The sequence below is a fragment of the Microcaecilia unicolor genome, chromosome 1 (assembly GCF_901765095.1).
Source record: "Microcaecilia unicolor chromosome 1, aMicUni1.1, whole genome shotgun sequence".
NCBI lineage: Eukaryota > Metazoa > Chordata > Amphibia > Gymnophiona > Siphonopidae > Microcaecilia > Microcaecilia unicolor.
Window position 1 is genome coordinate 548,945,317 of NC_044031.1, and position 20,432 is coordinate 548,965,748.

A 20,432-nucleotide genomic window follows, 5' to 3' on the forward strand; every position below is an offset into this window, starting at 1 on the left:
TCCTGTATCTCATACTATATTGCACTATTTATACTATCTTCAATGTCTAGGACAGGGATGTGGGAGTTGACGCCTCAATTGCTGTAAACAGTCAGGTTTTAAGGATATGCCTAGTAAATATGCAGGAGGTAGATCTATATAAATAAATCCCACCTCGAACATTCTCCCACCTTGAACATTCTGAAGCTCACTGCAAGGCAGTGAAGCACTGAACTCCTGTAGTCTTCTTAGGCTAGGCTATCAGGACCAGTCACCCTAACTCATAGACCCGCCCTCAGCCACGCCCCAAGCCACTCCCCATCTGTACATAAAACGCTACCTCAACGTTCTGAAGACAACCTGCTGAAGCCATCCCTAAACAGTTCGGTAGTTCATGGTGGTGAAGCCTTCCAAATCACCATGTCTCTATGCCCCGCCCTCACATCAAATGTCATGACGTCGAGGGCGGAACACAGAGAGTGAAGTGACTGCAACCCCCTCCAACAAACAATGAACCAGGCAGGGGGAGGAGTAGGGAAACACGCTCAGCGTGTTCCTCTACTCCTCCCCCTGCCTAGGAATCGCTACACACCCTCCATTGCCCCAGGTAAAAATAAGTACCAGCCTGCCATAAGTGGGACACCGCGGGGTACAAGTGTAACAAAAATTAAAAAACAAAAAAAAACCTTCCATAATGAAGGCCAGGGGGGTGCCTGCGAGAGACCTCTAACTGCCCCCCTTCACCTGAACAACCCCCCGCGCGATGCAACATCACGAAGCCCCGCCCCTACCCCTTCCCTCCTCGCCGCATCACCAAGCCCCTCCCCCCCAATCGACCGCCTCGCCACCCGCAACCGCTAATAGAAACTCTGTCCGGCCTATGCTCCTATTCAGCAACAGCAGCCAGTACATAAAGACAACAACAACAAAAAAAATCTCCTAAAACGCACATCCGTAGAGAACCATCTCAGATTGGCAGACGTCTCTGCAGCTGCTCCTCCTCTACCCTCAACGTCACTGCCCCTGCAGGGAGATCCCAGAGGAACGCAGAGACGTCAGAGGGGAGAGGAGGAGCGCCTGCAGAGAAGTCTGCCAATCTGAGATGGTTCTCTATGGAGGTGTGTTTTGCGACAGAGTTTTTTTTTTCTTCTCTTTATGTACCGGCTCCTGCTGCTCAAAAGGAGAAGCAGCAGGGGCCGGCCACTGTTAGGATTCGCGGTTGCGAGTGGCGAGGGGGTCCATGAAGGCACGGGGGGAGGGGCTTGGTGATGCGCCGGGGTAGGGGAGTCGGGTGATGGGCAAAGGGGGGGGGGGAACCTTGCTAGCGCCCGTTTCATTTGTAACAGAAACGGGCCTTTTTTTACTAGTTTATATATAATTGAGTTAGTATCCATGAAAATCTATCACATCCATATTCCTTAGGTATATCTCAAAACTCCAACCTGTTTGCAATGAGCCGAGGCCTGAACTACTACATCCTTGTTCTAGGACTCCAAAAATCCTCCATCAGAGTATATCTCAGCAACTTTTCAACCTATCACACACCAGCTGATATATTCTCAGCTTCCAAGTGTCATATCAATTCTTGATTCATGAAAGGACTTCTTTATTTGAAAACAGTATTGCAGGAGTCTCCCATGCCATGGGACCTGAACTTTGCTTATGAAGCTGCCTTTTGAGCCAGCATGGTCTGTTTCACTCAAGAATAATTGAACTCCATACCTTAGTTGCCTGTGAGCCATACTCAGTTTCATCATAACCAAGTAGTTCTTTGAACTCATTCCAAGAGTTTACCCAAAGTTGTAACATGGGAAATAGTTCTTCCTATATTAGGCCCCAAGCCTCATAAGAATTCAAATGAGAGAGCCATCCACACTCTCAACTGTAAATGAGCTCTCACTATTTAAAAAAAAAAAAAATCAGAACGTATAAGCAGCTGTTTGTTTCCTTTGACCTCAATAGTATTTGCATTCGAGTTGTTAAAAGAACTTCAACACACTGGGTATCTTCCAATTCTGTTATGTTCAAACTCACTCTTCTCTAACCAGTAAAATGAAATTTTTTCAGATCGGAGACACTACAACTACTGTGGTTCTCCTAAAGTCTGCGTCACTGGTTATTATCTGTAAAGCAACTTCCTGGTCCTCGCTTTATACCTTCATTTTGCAGTATTGCTTGGAGCGGTCCATAATTGAAGACAGTATATTTGGATCAGATTGTATGTATGATATTGCAACTCTGTATATTGTGTGCCTGACTTATTCCTGCTTGTTAATGGAAAAAAGCATTGTTGCTTACCTTTTAACAGTTGTTTTTCATAGAGCACAGGCACACTATGCCTGGCAACATCCCAGAGAGCTCCATTAATTCTTCATCTGTGGAACTAACTGAGAAGCTGAGGAGACCACTGCACATGGGAAGGGTTATGTGCGCTCAGAGCTTTACAGGCCAAGGAAGTGAAATAAATAAATAATATCCTGCAAAGCATTCCTACAGCAGCACACCTCCCTGACATCCCCCCACTGTGCCAAATATAAGCATCTTCTTATTTGCTCCCTATCAGCCGCTGGCCTCCACATGTCCAATTCAGTTTCTCTCTCTAGCTTCTCTCTCTCCAGATCCCCCCTGCACATCATGTCTTGTCTCTATACCTTGTACACAAATCATTTTCTATCTACAGAGGCCCCCTTGGTTGACACTGCAAGTCCTCTCCACAGACTCCCCTACACACTATGAGGGGGCATAATCGAACGCGAACGCCCATCTCCATGGGCGTCTATGTCCGAGAACTGGTACGTGAAGGGGTGGGACAGACAGTATTTTCGAAAAAAATGGGTGTCCATCTTCCGCTTCGAAAATACGGTTTGTACAGACCAAAATGCCATGGATTTAGTCGTTTCCAAGCTGGGCGTTTGTTTTTTTTAGCGATAATGGAAACTAAAAACGCCCAGCTCAAAAACGTCCCAATCCAAGCCATTTGGTTGTGGGAGGGGCCAGAATTCGTATTACACTCGCCCCCCTGACATGCCAGGAAATCAACTGGACACCCTAGAGGTCAGTGCGGTGGATTTCAGACAATGCTCCCACATGCATAGGTCTCTTTACCACGGGTGCTGAGCCCCCAACCCCCTCCCCCAAAACCCACTACCCACAAATGTACAACACTAACATAGCTCTTAGGGGTGAAGGGGGCACCTACATGTGGGTACAGTGGGTTTTGGAGGCCTCCCATTTACCAGCACAAGTGTTACAGGTAGGGGGGATGGGCCTGGGTCCGCCTGCCTGAAGTGCACTGCGGTACCCACTAAAAGTGCTCCAGGGACCTGCATACACGCAGGCCTCTAGGACTTGTTGCTGCTGTATAATCCTGGCACACCAGTTGACACCTGAAGACTAATGTCTCCGAAAACATCCTTTATTGAAATAAGCACGCTTACTCACAGTTAACTGCAGATCAGAGGTTGTGCCCCACTGGCAAAGAGTCTCCCTGGTACTGAGATTAGCAGTAGGTCAGAGCTGGCAGAATGGTGTACAATTCCCTCTTTCAGCAACATTCAAGGTAAGAACTAAGTTCTGTAATATGGCTAACACATGAAAGGGATCTAAAACTGGCTTACAAAAATGGCCACTACCTCATGGACTACCGGAAACAAAACAGGGCACACTCTGACCCAGTAAGCAGAGGGAAAAGCAACATGGGAGTAGAGCCTACCAACTACCAACATCGTGAGCATGTAACACAAGCTAGTGGAATCACGGAGCCCAATACCCTACACCCACCACAATGCATTGCTGATGTGACTCTGCAGTGCCCTTAACAGAAAAGGTGTCACACTCACCCGAGACCCGCATCAGAGGATAGAACACATTCTGCTGTCATGGAGGTGGGTACGGCATTTGAGGCTGGCATACAGGCTGGGAACAAAGTTTGTAAAGTGTTTTTTTTTGGTGGGAGGGGGTTAGTGACCACTGGGGGAGTCAGGGGAGGTCATCCCCGATTCCCTCCGGTGGTCATCTGGTCAGTTGGGGCACTTTTTTGGGAGTTGGACTTGAAAAAAAGGGTCCAAATAAAGCGGATCAAATTCTCGTTAAAAACGCCCTTCTTGTTTCGATTATCAGCTAAAGACGCCCATCTCTCCTCAGCCGATAACCACGCCCCAGTCCCGCCTTCGCCATGCCTCCGACACGCCCCCATCAACTTTGTTTGTTCCTGCGACGGAGTGCAGTTGAAGACGACCAAAATCGGCTTTCAATTATACCGATTTGTTCGCCCACGGGAGAAAGACGCCCTTCACCCAATTTGGGTCGAAATATGGGCGTCTTTCTCTTTCGAAAATAAGCTGGTATGTCCTCTCGCCATACCCCACCTGAACATCATTTTCTCTCTCCAGAACCTTGCTCCCTGCACATCATGTCAGACCTCCTCCCATATTGCCCCCCTCCCTATATCAGGGGAGGGGCTGTCGGGGGGTGGAGGAGCTGATTGTCAGGGTTGGGGGAATGAAGAGAGACATGATGCATGTGGTGGGTGGTCTGGAAAGAAAGAATGATGTGGGGTGGGGTGATCCCGGAGAGACTGAATCGGACATGTGGCAGGGGAGCAGATAGGAAGATGCTCATTTTTGGCACAGTGGGGTATATCAGGGAGGCACACTACTGTATGAATGATTTCCGCACTTCTTGGCTGATGGTGGCACTGCAGCACTTTCCACTTCCTCTTGAGGTGCTGGTAATTTTGGCTGCACTATGACCAGTTGGGATAGCCAGTACATACTATTACCCTATTATCTTAAGTGATAATAAGTATCAAGATAGCTGCAACCACCAAAACTAAACCAAAAAGTATCCCATACAAATACAGCCCAACAATAGCCTAAAACAAAATAAATTGTAATGAATCCCAATATAGCAGTTGAAAACTGCCTGGCTATGACTGTATAATTCTCATTTTTACAGTTGAAGTTTTTAAATATATTTCAAGTAATCTGTGAAATCAAAATGTATTCAAAAGTATTTAAAAAATTACTAACAGGTATTGTTAGTAATTATTAAGTGCTAATTTTGATGGTCTTTGTAAACAACATATTTAGATGAAAACAGGTAATTTTTATGTTCAGCAGAACATTTTATTAATTACACAGTATCATTTTAACATCAGAAAATGCTGAAAGAGCCATTTAATCTGCAAAATAAATATGTCCTGTAGCAAAAAGCTTTATCCTAATTTATTTCAATGCGTGCACCCACATTCATGCCAGATTTATTTGCCATATCCTTCTTTGCCCCGTGTTATAACATTGTATTAATTCTTGATCTTTTGCAATAATTTCTTTTAAATAAAACCACTTTTTTACCATCGTGTCAGCCAGCTTAGAAGGAGAATTTGTTTTTATTCCATCAGGTGTTTTTGGCCAGTTATTTTATAGTTCCACATCTAGATTTATAGCAAAACAAGCATACAAAAAATAGCAATAACAGCAAAATACCTGAAGACCTAGATTACTAATTTCTGATTTATAATGAAATCATTAAGGATAGCTCTGGAGCAAAAACACATGACACTTGATTTATTTGACTCCTAATTAAAGGCAAAGCACTGATATATTTGTGTCTAAATAGAGTTCAGAATGAGATAGGATGTTTCCAAAATGGAAATACTAATAAAAGCTGTGTATAACAAGTTAATTGTTATAGATATCCATATATTACTATATAGTATTGCTGTCAGAGTATAGAGGATTTAGGGAATCTTACAAAAGTGGAGTTCTCCTAAAATAGATATTTCTGAAAGGAGAGCTATTTGATCAAATGGGATTGTGGAATGTATTCTTTGATCTGCAAATACACAGACACTTTCCTCAAGAAATATAATTATAAATATGACCCCCCCCCCTTAAGGGATGTTTTTCTAGTTTCTAAGCAGCTAGTTATGAAAGAAAGTAAATTTTTTGTTGACACTAAAACTGTCTGGGCAGAAATACTATTGTTTGAACTTCTGGAGAAGTGAGCACAAAAACAGGTTATTCCTGAGTTTTAGGTCTTTTTGTATTAGAGCTGTAAGTGATATATGTAGTTGTTCAGGGTAGATGGTCTATGCAGTTTGGTTGAAACTTTTGCTAATATAAGGCATCAGTAATGAGAGCTTCCATTTTAGGAGGTCCTTTACTAAAGCTTAGCTTAAGTTATCTGCACCAGGGTCCATATTATTCCTATGGGCCCTGCTGCAGATAACTCAAGCTAAAGTTTAGTAAAAGACCCCCTTAGTGTGCCAGCAGTAGCGGAAGGTAGTTTATAAATGGCAAAAGTAAATTATTGTGATGAGTTGGAGGAGAATAGAATAATATAGTAATCAGGATAATATGCTTGAAGTTTTTATTTTCATATGCATTAGATAATTGACATCATTGTGATATTTGGCTACATGTTATCAGTTATTTGTATTTTATTGTTTTTACTGTCTTAGTCCTCTGAGAAGAATAGTCTATAAAGTTTCTCATTTTGATTTCTGTTTCTTGACACAGACAACCACAAAACTTCTAGAGAGTTCACACCAACAGCATGGATTTTTGTCACTTACATATACAAGGGCTGTGACTAAAAATGTCCGACACAAATTGACATCAAGAAGTGAACGGAATTCTCAGACTGTCCAAAAGTTCTCTGAGGGCCATACTGATGGTTCTCCTCATTTCCTTCACGAGATTCTGCTTTCAGCTCAGGCTTTTGATATTGTCCTGTATTTTCCTTTGCTCCACGCAATTGCAAGTATATTTGAAGCTAAATTGCCACGGAATCAAAAAGAGAAGAGAAAATCCCCTGGTCAGCCCATGAGGACCCACACACTGACATCACGTAACTTGCCTCTGATTTACATCAATTCAAGTGTAATCAGAATTTTCTGTCCCAAAATTGAGGAGAAGCAGCGCCATGTAACAGGTATTTTTGTATCTGTTTGTGCATGTTTTTAAAATAATCCCCTTTCATTTGTAGCATTCTTTATGGGTTCTCATGGTTTGTATATATTACTAAAAATGGGTTACATCTACAGTATTTAGCCACAATATCTCAACTCTCCATATTATTTGACTAATATTTGTTCAACATTGAAAATACACATTTGTATTCAATGATATGTAATGCAATATCTGTAACTTTTATTATCATTAACATATTTCTTTCATACCCAACTGATAAAGTCCAACATATGTCTTGTCCATATACAAAATCCCAGAGCCAGCTGCAATAGTTATATGTATCCAACGCTGTGCGTTTCAGAATAGTCTATTGATCTTAACACAACTAGCGTGCTAAACTTATACTGCCCAATCATATATCCAAGCACAATGGATGACTGTCTTGTAATCCTGATACACTTGGCATGTCCAAGTTATCCAATGTTGTATTTAAACAGCTGAAAGAAAGTCCACCAATAGGAAAGTCTCTAGTCGAACTTCATCAGGATGTTTTCACACATACCAACAAACAACTCAATATCTTTCTTCAGTCTCAACACAGGCCGTGTGTCTTACTACTTCATCAGGAGACCTTATACAAACAACATAATTAATTACACACACTCTCTAACGATACAACTCTTAAATATAAGTTATTTTAAACAAAATACCTTAAGCAGCCTCACTTGAGCGTCAGGTGCATCAGGACTTACTCCAGCTTCCAGCGTGATAACATCATCGCATTGAATCAGGTGACCCTACGTTAGACTGTACTTCCTTTTATAGGGACATTAACAGGGGCCAATCAATCTTCATATTGAGTCCATTGGGTTCCACAGTATTCCAATTAAATATTAATCGCTGTTCCTTACGAATTAAGTGTTTTTCTGTGCAACTGCTACCTTTCTGAATGCAAATGAGTACTGCAAATTGTAAATCATGTATTGAATGTTGATATTGCAGCCAATGACTGACTAAAGGAGTGTCACTTTTGTGTATTATTAGCATTTGTATAGCGCTACCAGACGCACGCAGCGCTGAACACCTGATACAGAGAGACAGTCCCTGCTCAATAGAGCTTACAATCTAAAAATACAGACAGACAAGACAATTAAGGACGAGGGAAGTACTGGGTGAGAAGGAACAAGGGGAGGGCAATTGAGTAGTGGCTAGGAGCCAAAAGCAGCTGTGAAAAGGTGGGTTTTCAGCATAGATTTGAAAACAGGTAGAGATGAGCTAGACGTACAGGCTCAGGAAGTCTATTCCAGGCATAAGGTGCCACGAGGGAAAAGGAACGAAGTCTGGAGTTAGCAGTGGAGGAGAAGGGGGACGACGAGAGATTTGTCCAGTGAGCGGAGTTCACGGGGAGGAGTGTAGGGAGAGATGAGAGTGGAGAGGTAATGGGGGGCTGCAGAATGGATGCATTTAAAGGTCAGTAAGAGAAGTTTGAACTGTATGCGGAAGTGGACAGGGGAGCCAGTGAAGTGACTTGACGAGTGGGCTAGTGTGGGTATAACGATTTTGGCGGAAAATAAGTTGTGCTGCAGAAGTTTGGACAGACTGGAGAGGAGAGAGATGGCTGAGTGCAAGAACAGTGAGAAGCAAATTGCAATAATCCAAACGAGAGGTGATAAGGGTTTTGGTAGCATATTCAGAAAGGAAGGGGTGAATTTTGCTAATGTTGTAGATAAAGAAACGACAGGTTTTGGCGATCTGTTGAATATGCGCAGAGAAGAAGGGAGAGGAATCAAAAATGACTCCAAGGTTACGAGCTGATGTGACAGGGAGGATGTGAGAGCCATTAACAGAGATAGAGAGGGTAGGTGGGTTTAGGGGGAAAAATGAGAAGTTCAGTTTTAGTTATGTTTAGTTTCAGATGGCATTGAGATATCCAAGCAGCAATATCGGACAAGCAGGATGAAATTTTGTCCTGGATTACGGTTGAGATTTCAGGGGTGGAGATGTAGATCTGAGAGTCATCTGCATAAAGATGGTATTGAAAGCCATGGGATGAAATCAGGGTACCAAGAGAAGAGGTATAGATGGAGAAAAGGAGGGGTCCAAGTACATAACCCTGGGGGACACCAACTGAAAGCGGGATGGAAGTTGAAGACGAACCGCCAGAGTGAACACTGAAAGTGTAAAGTGAGAGGTAGGAGGAGAACCAGGAAAGAACATGGCCCTGGAATCAATGTTGCTTAAATCTAATGTTGCTTAAATGTTGCACTATGCACATCTTGATCTTGTGTGTTGTTTCCCCTATATACCATAATTGGCAGGGGCAACGTATACCATATACAACATTTTGTGTATTACAATCAGTTCTGGCTTTTAAATAGAAATATTTTTTGATTGAGTTTATCCAAATTTGATCTGTACATATTGCATACCTGCAGTACACGCATGCATTACATTGCATATGCTTCTACTTGGCTCTCCCATAAACTGCGAATTAAGTGATTTTTTAGATAGAATCTCCCCCATATTTCTTTCCCGAGTACAAGAAAACCTGAGTTTATCAAATAAACCCTGATGTAGTGATAATATTGACCAGTGTTTCATTATAATGTTTTGAATCGCCCGTGTTTGCTTGTAATATGGGAGTATACAATTAATATGTCCATCTTGGTTTTCATTTGTCGCCTTTCTTTTTGTTAACCAACACCGCTGTACATATTTTGCCCTTTTATAGGCCAACCAAATGGTATGTAGGGGGTATCCTCGCTGTTGGAACCTCTCTGTCATCATTTGAGCTTGTTGAACAAATCGCGTGTTATCTGAACACAACCTTTTAATCCGTAAAAATTGTCCAATAGGTATACTCTCTTTCAACTGTCGGGGATGATGACTGCCAAAATGTAGGGATGGTATTTCTATCCGTTGGTTTGCGGTAAGCACTTGTTGCAAATTGATTGCATGCATAACAAATATCAATATCTAAAAATTGAACTGTGGTACCCAATGACTGCACCTCAAATTGAATATTGGAATCACAACTATTCAAAAATCTCACAAATGAACATATTTTGTCCCTTGTGCCTGACCATATAATGAACACCTCGTTTGTATATAGACATATTTATGTTATAGATAAACCTCAATAGGATTTTGGCCTGCTGTCCCAGCTGAGAGACTGAAATTCACTAATATAATCTAGATAGTAATGGGTGGGTTGGAAATTTGATTCAAACAGCATATCAGTTATCCATGAAGCTGTTGCCAACCACCACGAAGAAAATACAAGGGTCTGAGCTCCTAATTTACCCCACCCTCCTCCCAGCTTTAGAATAAGCAGAAGCCAATTACAGAATGAATAATACGTATGTATAACATTTATTACATATCACCAGGAAATAAGAAAAGAATAAATAAATGTTTGCTAACCTTGGTTCCATAAGAACAGATGCTCATCAGGTGATAGTACAAGCCTTTATGTGTTTCAGTTTGTGTTTTTCTATTTGTATTCTTCTACCCTTATAACTTTACAACAGCTGGACTTAACTCCACCCAATTTGATATAAAAGAAATATATACAAGTACCTGGCTAGATCCTAAAACAGTAAAACAAATTTTATGCCACTTATTCTAGATTTTTCCAAGTCCTTCTTAATAATGGCTTATGGACTTTTCTTTTAGGAGATTATCCAAACCTTTTTAAACCCTGCTAAGCTAACTGCTTTAACCACATTCTCTGACAACAAATTCCAGAGTTTATTTACACATTGAGTGAAGAAATATTTTCTCTAGTTGTTTTAAATTTACTACTAAGTGGCTTCATTGTTTGCCCCCTAGTTCTAGTATTTTTAGAAACAGTAAGCAAGTGATTCACATCTACCCATTCTACTCCACTCAGTATTTTGTAGACCTCTATCTCCCCTCAGCCATCTCTTCTCCAAGCGGAGTCATACAAATGCATTGTAACATTCTCATTTTTGTTTTCCATTCCATTCCTAATAATTTCTAATATTCTATTTGCTTTCTTAGCCACCGCTGTACACTGAGCAGAGTATTTCAATATATCATCAACGATGACACCTAGATCCTTTTCCTGGGCAGAGACTCCTAATGTGGAAACATGCATCACATAGCTATAGTTTTGACTTCCTCTTTCCTACATGCATCAATTTACACTTGCTCAAATTAAAAGTCATCTGCCATTTGAATGTAGTAAGGTCCTCTTGCAATTTTTCACAATCCTCTTGTGATTTTAACAACTTTGAATAACTTTGTGTCATCAGCAAATTTAATTACCTCACTAGTTATTCCCATCTCTAGATCATTTATAAATATGTTAAAAGCAGTGGTCCCAGCACAGACCCCTGGGGAACCCCACTCTCTACCCTTCTCCATTGAGTATACTGACCATTTAACTCTACTGTCTGTTTTCTGTCTTTTAACCAATTTTTAATCCGCAATAGGACATTACTTGCTATCCCAAGACTTTCTAATTTCCTCAGGAGTCTTTCCACATGTTCATTCACTCCTTCAAAGAAATGTAGTAGATTGGTAAGGCAAGATTTTCATTGACTAAATCAATGCTGGCTTTGTCTCATTAATCCATGCTTATGTATATGCCCTGTAATTTTGTTCTTTATAATAGTCTCTACCATTTTGCCCCACACTGACATAAGGCTCACCAATCTATAATTTCCCTGATCACCTCTGGAGCCCTTTTTAAAAACCATGGTTATATTAGCCAGCCACCAGTCTTCCAGTACCATTCTTGATTTTAAAATTAAATTTAATATTACCAAGAAAAGCATTTTTTCTACACTACTGCTGTTGCAGACCTGAAGAGCCTCTCTCTGGTGTTTGTGTGGCCTTTTACCCCTTGGTCATCTAGTGGTCCAAATGATGCTTTTACCATATTTTTGCTTCTAATACACCTTAAAAAGTTTTTACTTCTTTTCAAGGTCTCTCTTTGCCTTCTTTATCAGTGGTTTGTATTTGACTTTCTCATGCTATTTCCTATTATTTTCTGAAGGATTTTCTTTTAGCTCTAATAGTATCCTTCACCTCACTTTGTAACCATGCTGGCTACCATCTGGCCTTCCTTCCTTCTTTTTTAATACATGGAATATATCTGGTCTGGGCTTCAAGGATGGTATTTTTGAATAGCATCCATGACTAATGAAAATGTTTGAACTTTGCAGCTGCTCCTCTAAGTTTTGTTGTTGTTTTTTGTTCTACCATTGTCCTCATTTTATCTTAGTCTCCTTTTTGAAAGTTAAATCCTAACGTATTGGATTTCCTGTTTGTACTTGCTCTAGAGATTATATCAAATCTGATCATGTTATGATCACTGCTATCAAACGGCCTCAGCACCATTACCTCCTGCACCAGATCATGTGCTCCACTAAGGTCTAGGTCTTGAATTGTTGCCCCTGCTTGTTGATTCCTGAGCCAGCAGCTCCATAAAGCAGTCCTTGATTTCATATTTACCCAGTCAATATTGAAGTAATTGAAATAACCCATTATTCTCCGAGGACAAGCAGGCTGCTTGTTCTCACGACTGGGTGACGTCCGCGGCAGCCCCCACCAACCGGAAGAAGCTTCGCGGGCGGTCCGCACGCAGGGCACGCCCAACGCGCATGCGCGGCCGTCTTCCCGCCAGTCTTTTCTTTTCCGCGCCTGGAGAGAGTCGTGCGACTGCCGCTCTCTCTTAGTCAGCCCCGGAAAACCGTCGCGTTGTTCGCGAATTCGTTTATCTTTTGTTTCTGTTGCCGCGCGCTCCAGTTTTCCTTTTTTCTTTAAAAAAAAAAAAAAAAAGAGAGCACGCGCTCTATTTTCCCTCGTTTTCTACCGGGGGCGTCGCGTTGCGGCCTTGTGGCCGCGCGGTCGATTATTTTTCGAGGTGTGATTTACCGCCACCATCGACGACTTTAACTTCGCCGACGCGATTTTTCCATCGATGTCCTCGAAGGTCCCGAGTGGATTTAAGAAGTGTGGTCGGTGCGGCCGGCCTATCTCGCAGACCGACACCCACGCTTTGTGCCTCCAGTGCCTCGGGCCGGAGCACAATATCAAGTCTTGTTCTTTGTGTCTTGGTCTCCGGAAACGGACTCAGGTTGCGAGGCAAGTTCTTCGGGACCGTCTTTTTGGAACTTGCGCCGGCCCCTCGACGTCGACCTCAACGGCATCAGTATCAACGGCCGGTTCTTCGGTACCGGTATCGGTGTCCGCGAAATCGACACCGATGGCATCGACCCCAGGAGTACAGGTCCCGTCGGCCCACCGGTCCTCCGGTGACGGTAGGGGTGAGAGGCCGCGTGGGCAATCGGCCCCGGTCACTCCCTCTGCTCATGGCCCTCGGGACCGAACCCTGTCTGACCCGGCCCCTCGAGACTGAGGGGGATCGACATCCTCCTCCTCTGTTCCACCGGGCGCCGATGACGGGCACCGCAAGAAACAGAAAAAGCACCGTCATCGGTCCCCATCAGTGCGCCCGGCCCTCGGTGCCGGAGAGGAGTCGACGCCGAAGCGTCCACGTCGAGAGGAGAGGTCCCCCTCGGTAGTGGAGGTACCGACGCGTCAGGGTCCCAGCACTTCGGTGCAGTCTCCTGGACCCGAGCAGCTTCTGGCATCGACGCCTCTACCGGCCCCCCCGTCTTTCCCGACAGCGGGCCTGGACGAGTGCCTCCGAGCCATCCTTCCGGGGATCCTGGAAGGGCTGATGCGCCAGGCTGTGCCGGCGCCATTGACTGTGGCGCCGGCGAGCTCTAGCCCGGTGCCGAGGTCTTTGACACCGCCGCCGCTTGCGGCGCCGGTCTCGACCGCCACGCAGGTGGAGTCCCCGTCGACGTCGATGGAGGGAGCTTCGTCCCCGCCGGCGCGGGAGTCCATCGCTCGACGACACCGAGACCTCGGTGCCTCGACGTCGAGCCGGGCCCGGTTAAGGACTCAGCTACATGAGCTTATGTCCGATACCGAGGAAGAGGCCTCGTGGGGGGAAGAGGAGGACCCCAGATATTTCTCCTCAGAGGAGTCTGTGGGCTTTCCCTCTGACCCCACGCCTTCACTGGAGAGGAAGCTCTCGCCTCCTGAGAGCCTCTCCTTTGCCTCCTTTGTTAGGGATATGTCTATATGCATTCCCTTCCCCGTGGTCTCTGTGGACGAGCCGAGGGCTGAGATGCTCGAGGTCCTCGGCTATCCATTACCACCTAGAGAGTCCTCCACGGTGCCGTTGCACAATGTCCTCAAGGAGACACTGCTTCGGAACTGGATGAGACCATTATCTAATCCCACCATTCCCAAGAAAGCAGAGTCCCAGTACAGAATCCACTCGGACCCAGAGTTAATGCGGCCCCAATTGCCCCATGACTCGGCGGTCGTGGATTCTGCTCTCAAGAGGGCACGGAGTTCGAGGGATACCGCCTCGGCGCCCCCGGGGCGGGAGTCTCGCACTCTGGACTCGTTTGGGAGGAAGGCCTACCAATCTTCCATGCTCGTGACCCGCATCCAATGTTACCAGCTCTACACGAGCATCCACATGCGGAACACTGTGAAGCAGCTGGCGGACCTGGTTGATAAGCTCCCGCCGGAGCAGTCCGGGCCTTATCAGGAGGTGGTCAGGCAGCTGAAGGCGTGCAGAAAGTTCCTGTCCAGGGGTATCTATGACACCTGTGACGTGGCATCTCGTGCTGCGGCCCAAGGTATAGTGATGCGCAGGCTCTCATGGCTGCGTGCCTCTGACCTGGACAACCGCACCCAGCAGAGACTGGCCGACGTCCCTTGCCGGGGGGATAATATTTTTGGCGAGAAGGTCGAGCAGCTGGTGGACCAACTGCATCAGCGGGAAACCGCCCTCGACAAGCTCTCCCACCGGGTGCCTTCAGCATCCACCTCTGCAGGTGGACGTTTTTCCTGGGCCCGGCAGGCTGCGCCCTATGCTTTTGCCAAGCGTAGGTACACCCAGCCGGCCCGAAGGCCTCAACAGGCACAGGGACAGCCCCAGCGCGCTCGTTCTCGTCAACAGCGTGCGCCTAAGCAGCCCCCTGCGCCTCCACAGCAAAAGCCGGGGACGGGCTTTTGACTGGATCCACGGGAACATAGCCGCCCTCAAAGTGTCCGTGCCGGACGATCTGCCAGTCGGAGGGAGGTTAAAATTTTTTCACCAAAGGTGGCCTCTCATAACCTCCGACCAGTGGGTTCTCCAAATAGTGCGGTGCGGATACGCCCTAAATTTGGCCTCCCTTCCACCAAATTGTCCTCTGGGAGCTCAATCCTTCAGCTCACATCACAAGCAGGTACTTGCAGAGGAACTCTCCGCCCTTCTCAGCGCCAATGCGGTCGAGCCCGTACCACCCGGGCAGGAAGGGCAGGGATTCTATTCCAGGTACTTCCTTGTGGAAAAGAAAACAGGGGGGATGCGCCCCATCCTAGACCTGAACAATTCCAGAACAATTCTAGAACAAATTCCTGGTCAAAGAAAAGTTCAGGATGCTTTCCTTGGGCACCCTTCTGCCAATGATTCAGAAAAACGATTGGCTATGTTCCCTGGATTTAAAGGACGCATACACTCACATCCCGATACTGCCAGCTCACAGATTCCGCCTGGGCGCACGGCACTTTCAGTATTGTGTGCTGCCCTTTGGGCTCGCCTCTGCCCCACGGGTGTTTACAAAGTGCCTCGTGGTGGTGGCGGCGTATCTACGCAAGCTGGGAGTGCACGTGTTCCCATATCTCGACGATTGGCTGGTCAAGAACACCTCGGAGGCAGGAGCCCTCCGGTCCATGCAGTGCACTATTCAACTCCTGGAGCTGCTGGGGTTTGTGATAAATTACCCAAAGTCCCATCTCCAGCCAACCCAGTCTCTGGAATTCATAGGAGCTCTGCTGAATACCCAGACGGCTCAGGCCTTCCTTCCCGAAGCGAGGACCAACAACCTCCTGTCCCTGGCTTCGCAGACCAGAGCGTCTCAGCAGGTCACAGCTCGGCAGATGTTGAGACTTCTGGGTCATATGGCCTCCACAGTCCATGTGACTCCCATGGCTCGTCTTCACATGAGATCTGCTCAATGGACCCTAGCTTCCCAGTGGTTCCAAGCCACCGGGAATCTAGAGGATGTCATCCGCCTCTCCACCAGTTGCCGCACTTCACTGCTCTGGTGGACCATTCGGACAAATTTGACCCTGGGACGTCCATTCCAAATTCCACAGCCCACGAAGGTGCTGACGACGGATGCATCTCGCCTGGGGTGGGGAGCTCATGTCGATGGACTCCACACCCAGGCTCTGTGGTCCCTCCAGGAAAAGGATCTGCAGATCAACCTCCTGGAGCTCCGAGCGATCTGGAACGCACTGAAGGCTTTCAGAGATCGGCTGTCCTGCCAAATTATCCAAATTCGGACAGACAATCAGGTTGCAATGTATTACGTCAACAAGCAGGGGGGCACCGGATCTCGCCCCCTGTGTCAGGAGGCCATCGGGATGTGGCGTTGGGCTTGCCAGTTCGGCATGCTTCTCCAAGCCACGTACCTGGCAGGCGTAAACAACAGTCTGGCCGACAGACTGAGCAGAGTCATGCAACCGCACGAGTGGTCGCTCCATTCCAGAGTGGTACGCAAGATCTTCCGAGAGTGGGGCACCCCCTCGGTGGACCTTTTCGCCTCTCAGACCAACCACAAGCTGCCTCTGTTCTGTTCCAGACTTCAGACACACGGCAGGCTAGCGTCGGATGCCTTTCTCCTTCATTGGGGGACCGGCCTCCTGTATGCTTATCCTCCCATACCTTTGGTGGGGAAGACCTTACTGAAGCTCAAGCAAGACCGCGGCACCATGATTCTGATAGCGCCCTTTTGGCCCCGTCAGATCTGGTTCCCTCTTCTTCTGGAGATGTCCTCCGAAGAACCGTGGAGATTGGAGTGTTTTCCGACTCTCATTTCGCAGAACGACGGAGCCTTGCTGCACCCCAGCCTTCAGTCCCTGGCTCTCACGGCCTGGATGTTGAGGGCGTAGACTTCGCTGCGTTGGGTCTGTCGGAGGGTGTCTCCCGTGTCTTGCTTGCCTCTAGGAAGGATTCCACTAAAAAGAGATACCTTTTCAAGTGGAGGAGGTTTGTCGTCTGGTGTGAGAGCAAGGCCCTAGAACCTCGTTCTTGCCCTGCACAGAACCTGCTTGAATACCTTCTGCACTTATCAGAGTCTGGCCTCAAGACCAACTCAGTAAGGAATCACCTTAGTGCGATTAGTGCTTACCATTATCGTGTGGAAGGTAAAGCCATCTCTGGAGAGCCTTTAGTCGTCCGATTCATGAGAGGCTTGCTTTTGTCAAAGCCCCCTATCAAGCCTACTACAGTGTCATGGGATCTCAACGTCGTCCTCACCCAGCTGATGAAACCTCCTTTTGAGCCACTGAATACCTGCCATCTGAAGTACTTGACCTGGAAGGTCATTTTCTTGGTGGCAGTTACTTCAGCTCTTAGGGTCAGTGAGCTTCAAGCCCTGGTAGCTCATGCTCCATATACCAAATTTCATCACAACAGAGTAGTGCTCCGCACCCACCCAAAGTTCCTGCCGAAGGTGGTGTCGGAGTTCCATCTTAACCAGTCAATTGTCTTGCCAACATTCTTCCCAAGGCCGCATACCCGCCCTGCTGAACGTCAGTTGCACACATTGGACTGCAAGAGAGCATTGGCCTTCTACTTGGAGCGGACACAGCCCCACAGACAGTCCGCCCAATTGTTTGTTTCTTTCAACCCTAACAGGCTAGGGGTCGCTGTCGGGAAACGCACCATCTCCAATTGGCTAGCAGATTGCATTTCCTTCACTTACGCCCAGGCTGGGCTGGCTCTTGAGGGTCATGTCACGGCTCATAGTGTTAGAGCCATGGCAGCGTCAGTGGCCCACTTGAAGTCAGCCACTATTGAAGAGATCTGCAAGGCTGCGACGTGGTCATCTGTCCACACATTCATATCACATTACTGCCTCCAGCAGGATACCCGACGCGACAGTCGGTTCGGGCAGTCGGTGCTGCAGAATCTGTTTGGGGTGTAAATCCAACTCCACCCTCCAGGACCCGAATTTATTCTGGTCAGGCTGCACTCTCAGTTAGTTGTTCTTCGTAGGTCAATTTCTGTTATACCCTCGCAGTTGCGAGGTTCAATTGACCTGGGTTCTTGTTTTGAGTGAGCCTGAGTGCTAGGGATACCCCAGTCGTGAGAACAAGCAGCCTGCTTGTCCTCGGAGAAAGTGAATGATACATACCTGTAGCAGGTGTTCTCCGAGGACAGCAGGCTGATTGTTCTCACCTACCCTCCCTCCTCCCCTTTGGAGTTGCGTTTTCATCTTTTGCTTGTCATTCAACTGGCGGGAACGGTCGCGCACGGGCGGGAAGACGGCCGCGCATGCGCGGTGGGCGTGCCCTGCGTGCGGACCGCCCGCGAAGCTTCTTCTGGTTGGTGGGGGCTGCCGCGGACGTCACCCAGTCGTGAGAACAATCAGCCTGCTGTCCTCGGAGAACACCTGCTACAGGTATGTATCATTCACTTTATTATGTTACTCAGTTTGTTAGCCTCCCCAATTTCTGGTAACATTTCTGTTCATCCTGGCTAAGTAGACAGTAGCACACTCCTATCACTATATGTTTCGCCTTTATATATGGAATTTCTATCCTTAGGGATTCCATAATGTGTTTTGTGTCCTGCAGAATTTTTAGTCTATTCGATTCCAGGCCCTCCTTATTGTATAATGTTACCTCTCCACCAATTCAATCCACCCTATTTAAGATAGAATAACTATCCAGATATAAGATTTCCAAGGCTCATCTTTTTTCTGATATCTACTGTATGAACTCCAGGAAGATTGCTTTGCATGTTTGCCTTTTACAGTCCTTTCTTGGGCAGTACATAAGTAATGCCATACTGGGAAAAGACCAAAGGTCCATCGAGCCCAGCATCCTGTCCTCGACAGTGGCCAATCCAGGTCAAGGGCACCTGGCAAGCTACCCAAACGTACTAACATTTTATACAAGTTATTTCCGAAATTGTGGATGTTTCCCAAGTCCATTTAGTAGCGGTCTATGGACTTGTCCTTTAGGAAACCGTCCAACCCCTTTTTAAAGTCTGCCAAGCTAACCGCCTTCACTACGTTCTCTGGCAACGAATTCCAGAGTTTAATTATGCGTTGGGTGAAGAAACATTTCTCCTATTTGTTTTAAATTTACTACACTGTAGTTTCATTGCATGCCCCCTAGCCCTAGTATTTTTGGAAAGCGTGAACAGACGCTTCACATCCACCTGTTCCACTCCACTCATTATTTTATATACCTCTATCATGTCTCCCCTCAGCAGCCGTCTCTTCTCCAAGCTGAAAAGCCCTAGCCTCCTTAATCTTTCTTTATAGGGAAGTTGTCCCATCCCCACTATCAGTGAGTGATAAAGCCATATGTATTGGACATTTTCCATGGAATTTTCATTCTATGACACTAACCTAGGAAATGATAATTTCCAAACACTGAATATCATGATGATTTAAATGAGCAAATTTAAAGAAAAATTATGCCGTTGTCTTTCCAATGTTTTCCTTGCAACAAGCTTTTTGATAAAATCAATAACCCTGGCATAGAAAAGAATGTAAGTTTGTACCACACAGACTTTTAACTACTATGATATGTACAAGTGCATATATGTTCTTATATACAGACAGTACAGTAGGTATTTTTTTTTGTCTTTACTGCAGATAATCAGAGAATAAAGGAAGATACATTAGTCCTAAAGATTGGTTCTGTGTCCATGGCCCCTCAAGCTGACAATCCTCTTAGCAGAAGTGTCCTGAGGAAAGACATTTACCAGTAAGTGTGCTCTTTATGGGATGCGTTGCTTTTGGCAGAAAATGGGTTAATTATGTACTATAAAGTGTACTTTAAATTATTATAAAACATCATGCTTGATTCATATTATTTCAGTGAAATCTTGAAGATATTATCATCATTCTTTGTCACCAAGCAGGATGTAATCAGGTATACCAGTGGGTGATATGGCACCAGGATGAAACAGCTCTTCCAAAGCTCAGAATTAGTATAAAGATCTGAGCATTCATGGCTTTTCTTTTGTTAAAATTTTCTCATTCACCTTGGTTTGCTTTATCTGTTATGCCAGTGGATATGAAAATAAATCTCTTCTATGTTTTGAGAGTTTCCTTTCCCTTTGATCTTCCAACACTGTCTTTTATTATCTTCCGTTTTTATTAAAACAAGTATTCTGTTATTATTTCAGTTTTTTTCTTTATCCTTCCTGTGGAACATGGTACAGACCAAGTTGCGGTTTGGACCACATCCATGATGCAGTCTAAAGATCCAAAACTTTGATGCCCACTCCAGGTATCTGATAAATTTGGGCTCCACCCAACTTATCAGCCAAGGTGATTGACACCAGTACAGTTTCCAGCCTGATTTCAATGCACAGCCACTCAGTCCATCCCCTGATCCCATGCGGTCCAGAATCTGGGCAGGTGAGCATAGGAACCCAGGACTACTGTTGGCAAAGAGGGAAGTGAGAGGCAT

The 20,432-nt window shown here is 45.7% G+C and overlaps 1 protein-coding gene across 1 annotated transcript in view; it reads left to right on the top strand.

Moving 5' to 3' along the window:
• Nucleotides 1-20,432, top strand: part of VPS13B (vacuolar protein sorting 13 homolog B) — a 1,674,799-nt gene that overhangs the window by 760,403 nt on the left and 893,964 nt on the right. The window contains 2 exon segments of the mRNA XM_030217225.1: nucleotides 6,501-6,915; nucleotides 19,610-19,721. Coding sequence (XP_030073085.1) covers nucleotides 6,501-6,915; nucleotides 19,610-19,721 — 527 coding nt within the window.